The 11,544-nt window shown below is 37.4% G+C and overlaps 1 protein-coding gene across 1 annotated transcript; it reads left to right on the top strand.

Annotated features, from left to right (window-relative positions):
* On the top strand, nt 1–5,647 carry LOC120629136 (glucose dehydrogenase [FAD, quinone]-like). Its single transcript, XM_039897929.1, has 4 exons — nt 1–80; nt 625–774; nt 1,917–2,050; nt 2,507–5,647. The coding sequence occupies exons 2-4, from the start codon at nt 639–641 to the stop codon at nt 4,097–4,099; spliced, it is 1,863 nt and encodes a 620-aa protein (XP_039753863.1). The 5' UTR covers nt 1–80; nt 625–638; the 3' UTR covers nt 4,100–5,647.
* Nucleotides 5,648–11,544: the final 5,897 nt, after the last annotated feature.

Below are 11,544 nucleotides of genomic sequence, written 5' to 3'. Positions count from 1 at the left end.
GTGGCATCTGACTTAAGACTAACACGTCTATTTACTGACGTAGTTATAAAAACTGATGGATTTTTAACTGTTAGTAAATTGTAAGTATGTGTACTCTTACTCTACCTACTTACCGAATAATACTGTATAAGTACCAACTTTAGTGACATACCTTCTTGAATTTACTTACTGAGTTACTTTTATGTCGCCTAGCAGCGGATGGTTACCTGATTCATTTCATCGTTATCAACATCATCTTTACAGGGCACGGGTTTCGTCCTACAATGAGAAGGGTTTTGGTTATAGTCCACCATGCTAGCCAAGTGCGGATGGGTAGACTTTACACGCGTTTGAGAAAGTTATGGCGAACTCTCAGGCATGCAGGTTTCCTCACGATGTTTTCCTTTACCGCTAAAGCAAGTGATATTTTATTGCTTAAAACACACATAACATTAAGTAATAGGTGCGTGGGAGGAGACCTGTGCTCTTAAGAGGGCCGGTAATAGGTTGAAATGATGATGATATAATTTGTTTGAAGTATACTCTATTTTAAGGGAAATACTGAAGCCATGTCGGGAAATGGGAGAAGGAAAACAAAATATTGTGCGGTCAGGTATAACTTATAATTTGGGTTTATTCTTTCAGCATAAGAAGCACTAATGTCGTGTTTGAGCCCCTGCCAGCCGAGCCAGGGTCCAGCTGGGAGCACGTTCGTGAACCTGGTCACCCATCTTCTGGCTGCTCAGTGTCTCCTTACCGAACCCTGGCCTGACGATCATGATTACCGCGTAAAAGGTACCATTTCAGATATTAATTTAAACCTTGAGTGTTGATGACTGATGGTGTTTTCGTTCGCTTGATGTGAATTTAAGTTAGAAATCCCGGGTTTGATTCCCAGCAGGGGCAATTCGGGAATTTATAATTTCTGAATTTTCTTTGGTCTGGTCTGGTCTGGAGGCTTCAGCCGTGGCTAGTTACCAACTTTACCGACAAAAACGTGCCACTAAGCTATTGAGTGTTCCGGTGCGATGGAACGTAGAAACTGATTCAAAATGAAAAAAAAACAAAAAAAATTAAAATTTATTTATTTCAAATAGGCCTAATTAATAACTAATGTTAAATAATAATAAATAACTAAACACTAATGAAACGTCAAGTCTGTTTGTAGTGACTCTACCACCGGTTCGGAAGGCAGATTCCACTGAGAAGAGCCGGCAAGAAACTCAGCAGATTGCTCTTTTCCAACATCATTTACCTTTACCTACTCGTAAGTTTAAACAATATAATAAAACACATTGAACAAATCGTGGTTACTACACGATTGATGAATTCCTTAACGACAGGGCTTCATGGAAAGAGGCCACTCCGCTCTCATCTCTCACAAAACAGAAAAAATTCTAAAGGTTGTTAAACTTTAAAATGATGTTGGAGAAGAGCAAACTGCTGAGTTTCTTGCCGGCTTTTCACAGTGGAATTTGCCTTCCGAACCGGTGGTAGAGTCACTACAAACAGACTGACTTGACGTTTCAAAATTGCTTATTAATTAGCCTACTTGAAATAAATGAATTTTGAATTTTGTTTTTTTTTTTAATCTTTAGGAACATAACATTCTAGAATAGTAGTAACGCCCGTGGACTAGTGGTATTAAATCGTGATCCACCAAACTAATAAGAAATCTGAATGTAAGACGAGTAAAGAACAGATATGCCATAAGTGAGAAGATGTGTGAGATGTTTCGAGAAACCTTTAGAGAAAGTACAAAATTATCAATTTCTATTTCATACTGATGAACCTATAACTGTTAGCATATAACTGTTCACTGATGGACTAAAGGCCTCACCCAAAGCAAGAGTTTGCTTTACTTTAAACAAACAGTGTAACAACAATGTATCAAGTAATAAAAAAAAAAAATATAATTGAAAGCTTATTATTTTCAGACGGAGATACTTTTGACTTCATCATCGTAGGCGCTGGTACAGCCGGATCGATCCTCGCTAATCGGTTGACTGAAGTTGAAGATTGGAAGGTGTTACTGGTGGAAGCTGGGGGTGACCCACCTGTGGAAACCATTGTGAGTTTATTCTGTTGACGGCGGAATGCGCAGCGACCCTGCTTCCTGAGTCTAAAGGCCGTGGCTTCGATTCCCATAACTGGAAAATGTTTGTGTGATAAACATGAATGTTTTTCAGTGTCTGGCTGTTTATCTGTATATTATAAGTATTTCTGTAAATTATTTATAAAAATATTCATAGTCATCTTAGTACCCATAACACAAACTACGCTTACTTTGGGGCCAGATAGCGATCTGTGTATTGTCGTTGTATATTTTTTATTTATATATCGTAGTACATATTTTATCTGTTGTCCCGACTTGAAATATACTTGTAACTAACTTTTAGCTGTAGCTTTGCTCGTAGAAGCAGCAGACAGGCATTTACATTGAAATACTTACCCAATCTATAAGAAATGACGACCTTTCTATCTTACAAGCCCTATCAAGAAAACTCAACTTTTGTTCAATTTTTAGATTCCAAATTTCTCTGGAGCTACTCACAGAAGTAACCAAGTGTGGCAGTATTTTACAGAAAAAGACGATTCAATAAACAGAGGTTGTGTGGATGGAATATCATTCTGGCCAAGAGGAAGAATGCTGGGGGGCACGGGTTCAATCAACGGTCTTCTTCATATGAAAGGAAGTCCAGCAGATTACAAACCTTGGCATTTAGCCGGTGATGGCTGGGACTGGCCATCAATCAAGAAATCCTTCATGAAAAGTGAAAAAATTATCGACCCATTAATCCTTAATAATCCAGAACTAATACAAAACTACGGTATTACAGGAGAATTCACTATCGACAAACTAAATTTTACGCATCCTGAAATAGTTCAAAACCTACTCCAGGCGTATTCTGAGATGGGCCTTCGATATTTGAATGATCTAAATGGACCAACACAGATGGGCGTTGGAAAGATACGAGGTAGCAATCATAACGGCAGAAGAGTTAGCACTGCAACTAGCTTTTTAAATTCAGTTAGAGATCGTAAAAATTTATCCGTTTTAAAGAACACGTTTGCAAATAAAATAGTATTTGAGAATTCCCAGGCTGTAGGTCTCGAAGTCAAGAGACCAAACCCTTATGCAGTAAATACCCTTTATGCATCTAAAGAAGTGATTGTAAGTGCGGGTTCAGTAAATACACCCGTGTTGTTAATGCTATCAGGAATTGGTCCCAAGAAACACTTAGAAGAATTAGAAATTGAAGTCATTGCAGATTTGCCGGTTGGTGAAAATTTACAAGACCATGTACGCATTCCTGTTCCGATAACTTTAAATACAGGAGCTAACCAAGAAAATGAAGATTACTGGCGTAAAGCAGCTGCGCAATATTTGCTAGAACAGAAAGGACCCCATGCCACTAATTACGACCAACCTAATATCAACGCCTTTATTTCAGTACCAGATGGTAAAATACTCCCTGATGTGCAAGTGGATCATAATTATTTTGTTCCAAATACTTCATACCTGTATTCAACCTGTACCAACATTATGTCATTTAGAGACGAAATATGTAAACAGTTTTCTGAAATGAACTCTAGAAGTGAAATGATAGTATTCTTTGTATCCTTGTGTAGACCTTTTTCAAGAGGAAAGATTATGTTACGTTCTATAAACCCAATCGATCATCCGAAAATCTACGCAAAGTATTTCAGTGATGAGCGTGACATGGATATTTTTGTTCAAAACCTCAAGCGTTTGACACAAATTGTACAAACAAATGTTTTCAAACGAGCAAATGCGACACTTGAAAGGGTTAAATTTAAAGATTGTGATGGATTTAGATTAGCGAGTGATCATTACTGGGAGTGTATGGCAAGAACATTGACCTATAATGTTTATCACCCTGTTGGTACGTCTAAGATGGGAAAAGTAGATGATCGAACTAGTGTAGTAGATAGTAAGTTAAAGGTTGTAGGTTTAAAAGGTTTAAGAGTCATTGATGCTAGTATCATGCCTACAATAACAAGTGTTAATACGAATGCTCCTACTATGATGATTGCTGAAAGAGGCGCTGATTTCATCAAAACAGAATATATGACGTTAATCAAGGATGAATTCTAAGTGTAATAAGAATTCTGTGGCAATATATCAAAGATTGTTATTTGCTTTTGAATTGTATAGCTTGCTCCTATTTTTTTAATTAGGCAAATACGAAAAAGGTTTGTTATAACTTTTAATATTTTTATACAGCTATTTAATAATTATATATACTTATAGCATTACAATAGGTACTCTTTGGATAGAGTTATTAATGTCACGCGTGTTATTGTTTGTCAAATTAGTAACAATGATATGTCCTACAAATTCTTTTTCTTCTATTTATTGACTAAAATTTCAATTTTAAAAGTCTTCGCTGTAATTTCTGTTGCCGATAAGGGAATATTACCGCTTGAGAAAAATTCCATTGGTATTCGGTTCTTCATAGATATCGAAAACGAAAGTCGCGTTGGTACTTGTAAAGTATATTCAAGAGTTAAAAAGTGCTGTCTGACAGACTTAGATGAAGAAGATTGCGGTATAATGTATGCGATTGGTATTACTTTTGAGGTGACAAAACCAAAAGACAGAAAGACGCTTTTATACATTTTTCCAACCCTTTGCCCATACGATCTTGTTGGATACTGTGATGTCCTGCTGGATTATCGATGCAGTAAAAATCGAGATAGACTACACGTTAACATTCCATTTGATACCACGATTAGTAAAAGTAAACGTTCTAATCCACTGGTGAAAGCCTTACTTGGCAATGTCAAGAGTTTTGCTTGCGAATCATTGGATCAAAACTCTTTATATAACTGTTTCCCGATAGATTGTGATGTAAAATATTCTGGGCAAAGATCTTTTTATGACAAAGATATTAACAGATGCATCAAGACACCCGTTTGTGTTGGAGAAGCCGATAAAGAACTTTCAAGTACAGTGTATGTGCCAACTGTAAACGTCTGTAAAGATTTGGAGTGCCCTCTGTCAACTCAAGATATCTATGCTATCTCGACAGGCTTAGGGACTGTAATTCAGACATCAATATTAAAAGAAGATGACGTGAGATTTGAATTCGAATCAAATTGCTCTACGATTTCACAAAACCTGTATTTATTAAAAGATCTGATGTACGGAAAACTGTGTCCCTGTAATGTTAATTCTGAGGACTTATGTAAGTCCGCAGTTTTGGGGATAGTATTTTGTGTTTTAAGTATATGTGCTACATTACTGTCCTTTCTATTTTGTGCGAACATGTTTGTTTGGATCTATAGACAGTGGTCAAAAGGCAACATAGATGCTTTCTTCGCAAGGGTGAAGAAAAAATTTAAAAGGACAGAAAATAAACGTCATTTACGTAGATCTCGTATTAATAGTGAAATAAGAAATACATTGTTACGTGAAGTTATAATAAAAGATATACCTCTAGAACTGAGGGAAAGCGTTGAAGGCATTTGTGATAGAATGGAGAAGGAGGTAAGAAAGAAAAAGAGGTACCGCAAGAAGGATATTGGCAGTCAAATAAGTCTACAGAAGGAGATCTTAAGAGATGTATTATCTAGTTCCACTTCAACCGAGACTTTGTGTTCGGAAAAGGACGCTTTGATTAAATAAATGCAAATTATTGTAGTGTGAAGTTTTTTCTCCAGATCTGTAGCTAGAAGTTTTTTTTAATCACTACAAGTAAGCCTTTGACTGTAATCTAACCTGGTGGTAAATGATAATATATAATGATTTAGTATAGTCCAATGATGGTAGTGGGCTATAACTTGGTATGGAGTGTCGTTATACCCGTAATCGGTTTCTATGGAACTCTAAGAAGGTAGAGTGGTACTAGCCGCGGCCAAAGCCTCCCACTAGATCAGACCAGTGAAAATTCTGCATTTTATATATTAATTAGTGTTTATACCTACACTTGGAGGATATATCAATTTTTATAATTTTAAAATGCATATGAAAATTTCGGAACCGACCGGATTTTAACCTGCGACTCTGGCAATCGCGGCCTGAGCTCTTTAACCGACTAAGCTAAGGCTCTCCTTCCGACGATGACGAAATTAGTATATGTCAAAGTCATAGTCAAAGTCAAAAATATCTTTATTAAAGTAGGCCCACAGGTGGCACTTTTGATGCGTACATAAGAACCACACGGTAGTGAGATGATGGCGATAACCACATTCGTAAACTTAAAACTAAAGCTACGAGGGTTCCAAACGCGTACTGGTCTAAGAAGAAGCCCACAACAAACTTAGCCGGGTGTTTTTTTTTTTTGTTATCACCATCTCACAATATCATTTTAAATTATTAGAAGAGCAACCTGGTTAGAGCAATAATTTACACCCAAGCTTTTTTATCGTTTACGTAGTCCTTTATACTATAATAGGACTTTTCTATAAGCTTACGTTTAATACAAACTTTGAACTTTTTAAGAGACATCTCCAAGATGACAATTGGTAGTTTATTGTAGAATTGTATGCAATTTCCTTTAAACGAATTATGAATTTTATGTAACCTAGTATATTGCACTGTAAGTTTATTCTTACTTCTGATGTTTAAATTATTGCAGTCACATTTTTTCTTAAATTTAGAAATGTTTTTATGAATGTACATAAAATTTTCAAATATGTACTGACTATACACTGTCATTATTTTAAAATCTTTAAATTTATCTCTCAATGACTCTCTCGGCCTCTTATATTAGTCTTATAGCGACTGTAGCGCCATCTAGTAGGAAAAATTACAGTTTCAATCTACTTTTTACAAGGTCCATATGACAATGCGACACGTTTGAAACAAGAGATGACACATAGCTTTTTTTATAATTTTTATTAGTGTTTTTAAAGGTTTGTACCTAGACTTGGAGAAATTATCAATTTTTATTTTTTATATGCATTTTAAATTTATGAAAATACTGAAATTATAAATTCCATGTTCAAAATAGGCTGCAGCAGTCAAAGTCCCCTTCTATACAAATGATAAATCTCTATAGTAAACTAAACAGACAATCACGAAAATACCCTTAAGAAGCAGTGATAGCCTAGTTAGTAGATTTGGCTACGGCTTCCCTTTCGGAGGAGCCCAGTTCGAGCCCTGGCACCTCTAAATTTTGGGAGTTATTTGCGTATTTTATTCAGGCAATTAGATTATCACTTGCTTAAACGGTGAATCGAAACACAGTAAGGAAACTTGCACTCCTGAGTTTTCATAACGTTCTCAGCATGTGATGGACTACGGCCTTAACCCTTCTCATTACACTACACATTCATATAAATACTTATAATATACAGATAAACACCCAGATACTGAAAAATATTGATGTTCATCACACAAAAATTTGTCAGTTATGGAAATCGAACCCACGGCTTTGGACTCAGAAAGCTGCCCACTGCGCCAAATGCTTTTGACCTGTAAATTTAGCTTAGAGATTTGTTTTCACATAATTTACATCAATCAATAACTGGCCAGCCTTTAGACTGTCATTTGATTATTACTTTGAGCGTGACGAGCATCATCCTATAGCATAAACTTGTAACGATTTAAAAGTAAAGGAAACGTAAATAAACTGTTACGAAACTAAACTGTAAAAGCCAGAGAAATTTATTAGTAAAAGATTGAAAAATTAAGTGAAAATTAAAAGCCGATTTCTATCTTCTCTGTCGTATTCACTATATTTGGATTCATGACATCATATAAACTTCAGACCATCTCGTTATAAAGACGAGCTGTGTTTTCAAAGTCGTCCGAAATCAGTTTTTTTAATAGAAATATGCGGACCAAAAAGATGACCCACTTGATGATAAGAAAAACCCATCGCCTATAATCAGAGCAACACTTCAAGGAAAAGTTTCAGCAACGTCCCGCCCTGTGGCTGTGTCCATAAGATGAGGCGTATATAACCACGCCCTTCAGACCGGAATAAAGCATTGCAACAATGCTGGTGGCAGTAAAAAGCATGGCCTACTTATAATAATAATAATATTAATCTGTATCTACCTATCTATCTATCTATGTATACGAATATTATAAATGTCAATGTAAGTTTGTTTGTTACGCTTTCACGCAAAAATTACTTTTCGGTCCTCATGAAACTTTGTACACATATTCTTGGAAGTAATATTGGATACTTTTGATTCCGACATTAAGCTCGGTTCCTTTGGGAAAGGTGATGAAAGTGTTTGACGTTTTTACACCATAACTCCGCCAAATTATATATATTTTTGCACTATATAGGTTATAATAGGTGTTTAATTTTGCCCAAACTGTGGTTGGAGATAGAGGACAGAACTCCTCAGCGGACAGCAGCAAACCCCTCATTTAAGCGGCAAGGCTTAGCGATATTGAATACTTTTTTAGAACAACAATTAAATTTATGCCACATCAAAAAACAAAATAAAAAACGCAGGCGAAGTCAACAGCTAGTTAATAATAATTATTTATTCGGTAACTATGACCCATCTACACTATTATTATATAACAGAATAATTAAAAACATTTACAATCAAAAACTAAATCAAAAAACTTACATGAGATATTAATATTAAATATACAAAATAGCTGCAAATTATAATTACTCCAAGCAGCCTGTCATGGAGTTTATTTTATAGCTTATAAATTGTATACAGTATAATATATACTTAGTATGTTATAATATATAAATACCCCGGGTGAGTTCTGTCACAAAGAGTTATACTAGTACTAGAAGAGAGGAATCTAAACAAAAAGACTGTGAAGCTCTATCTTTGTTTTATTGTAGTAGCAGTGCGATTATTAAGACTTAGGTGCTGCTATGCTATGACAGTTGCGCGCGCACATCGATGCGCGTCAGACGTTTCTCGGCAGAAGCGTTTGAGCGGTATTTTTTTTGAAAAATGACGTTAACAGTAAAGTGTAGTAATTGCAATATCGTAATCGACGAGCTCCTAGCTTACATACAAAATAAAATTTCGATCGCGGATGAGCCGAGTTTGGTGAAAATATGTGAGTCTGCTTTCTCGTTTGAACAAATTGAGAAAGCAAAAAACCTACTGCTGGATTCGTTGCCAAAGGATCTGCGCACAAAGGTTCGGAAAGGAAAAGGCAAGGAGAACCGAATACTTCTAGATATCATAAGTGTATTTAAAGTGAACGATCCGGATTTGTTACCGATTTTCGTTGCCCGCGATTTGGAGAAATTACCTCCAGTAACATTTGATCACCTGGATGTCTCCAAATTGCTCAAGGATCTGATGATTGTTCAATCTGAGATCAAAAACATAAAGTCTTCATACGCAACGGTGGAACAACTCGAAGATCTAAAACGAGACTATTTAAACGAAAAGCCTACGTCTCCGCCGTTCTCAGCTGTAAAAATAAATATGAAACGGGGAGCATACCGGGATAGTGGACCGATAGGTTTGTCGCAATTAGATGACACTATCGTTACGGCTAGTTTGAACGAGTCAAACTCCAATGTATTATCCCCTACGGAAGGCGATATAAGATATAGAAGCATTGATTTAAATAAAGTTGGAGGTAGTCACGCCGAATGTTCGGAGCGATGCGTCACGAGTGGTGGACATAGCGCCGATGGATGCGCAGCGACGGGTGCGGAGAGGCGTGAGTCATCGCGAATGCTTAGCAATGCGAGCGATGGACTGACAGTTACAGAGAAAAATAAATCTTATGCAGGTGTCGTTAGGGTTCAAAATCCAAATGACGGATGGACGGTGGTACAAAGAAAGGTGTCCAAGTCTAAAAACCGCCTGCTAGGTAAAAGAGGAAATGTTGTGATAGACTCGGAAGAAAAGTTTAGGGCGGCGGATAGAAAAATACCACTGTTTATAACGAATGTTGACAAAAATACGACTGAGTCGGATATTGTCAAATATATAAAGAGCAAAACAAAAGAAGATGTCGTCTTGGAGAAGATTTTAATTAAACGAAAGTGTGAACACGATGCTTATAAACTTTTTGTATCACAAAGCAAGCTATCGCTTTACTTAGATGAGAACCTCTGGCCGCTGGGAATTATTTTCAGACGGTTTGTGCACTTTAAACTGAGACGCTCTAACGACACACCTGCTACGGAGGTGTTATCGAAAAACTTGCAAACTGGGAATGGCCCTAACATGTAGAATAGTAACATTCAACTGTAAGAGTGTGAAGCGCTCTTCAGATGGCATACGCGAGTTTTGTAAGACAGCTGATATAGTAGCGCTGCAAGAAACGTGGCTGCTGCCAGACGAGTTGTCTTTCCTCGAGACGCTGAGTGACGACTTCAGCTCGACGGGTGTGTCAGCGGTGGACACCGCGGCAGGCATGTTGCGTGGAAGACCGTACGGCGGAGTCGCGCTTCTATGGAGACGTAGTGCATTTCAAAATGTGTCTATTGTGCAGTGTCATAACTCGCGTATTTGTGCTATCAGAATAGTGTTACCGGAGAAATCGTGTATAGTTATGAGTGTATACATGCCTACGGATGCAGTGGCTAACCTAGCAGAATTTACTGATGTACTGAGTTCGGTAAATGCGGTTATTGACACTTACAGTGAGAGTTGTGTTTTTATATTAGGGGACTACAACGCACACCCTACGGAGAGATTTTATATCGAACTGTCTCAGTTCTGCATAGAGCAAGAGTGGACTTGTGTAGATGTCGAAATGTTAGGTTTAATGTCGGATACCTACACTTTTATAAGCGAAGCCCACGGCTCCAAGCGATGGCTTGATCATTGCGTAGCTACTAAGGCAGCTATAGCGTCTGTGAGTAATGTTTATGTGTTGTTTGATATTATGTGGTCTGACCATTTCCCTCTGGTGGTAGAATGTAATTTAAATGTGTTACAACCAAAGAAACCTCTTAATAACACCTCTCTAAATGTAATCACTTGGGGTGAGAGAGGTCAAGAGCAGATCCATACATACCAGAGAGAATGTCATGAAAGGCTTAGACTTATAGACTTTCCGCATGAGCTTCGTGAGTGCTGCGACCGCACCTGTAGTGATCCTAAGCATGGAGTCGCTATTACAAAGTTGTACGGTGATATCGTCCAGGCCCTTCGAGATTCCTCGGTGGCGAGTAGAGAACCCATCGGCAAGCGTAGAATAAAAAAGACAGTGATAGGCTGGAATAAACACGTAGCTGAAGCACACGGGCAGGCGAGGCAAAAATTTTTGTTCTGGTTATGTTACGGTAAGCCAGCTACTGGACCGATTTATTTGGAGATGGCGGAGGCCAGAAGAGTTTTCAAAGCACGTTTAAAATGGTGTCAAAACCACCAAGATCAGATTAAAATGGATATTCTGGCCTCACATCATTCTAGAAATGATTTTAGAGGATTTTGGAAACATACCAATAAATTAAATTATAGGCCGTCTATACCCGTGAGCGTCAGTGGCGTGAGCGAGCCTGGCGAGATTGCTAATGTTTTTAAGGAACACTTTTTCGTAAAATCGCCATTGGGGCCCTCTCATTCGATGCCTAATGTTGAGACCGGCAGGGTAGTGGGTATTCAATTTCAGTGTAAAGAAGTAGCAAGTATAATTAA

This window comes from Pararge aegeria, chromosome 14, assembly GCF_905163445.1.
Source record: "Pararge aegeria chromosome 14, ilParAegt1.1, whole genome shotgun sequence".
Classification (NCBI taxonomy): domain Eukaryota; kingdom Metazoa; phylum Arthropoda; class Insecta; order Lepidoptera; family Nymphalidae; genus Pararge; species Pararge aegeria.
The sequence above is the reverse complement of the archived record's forward strand: the minus strand, read 5'-3'. Positions and strand labels throughout refer to the sequence as shown.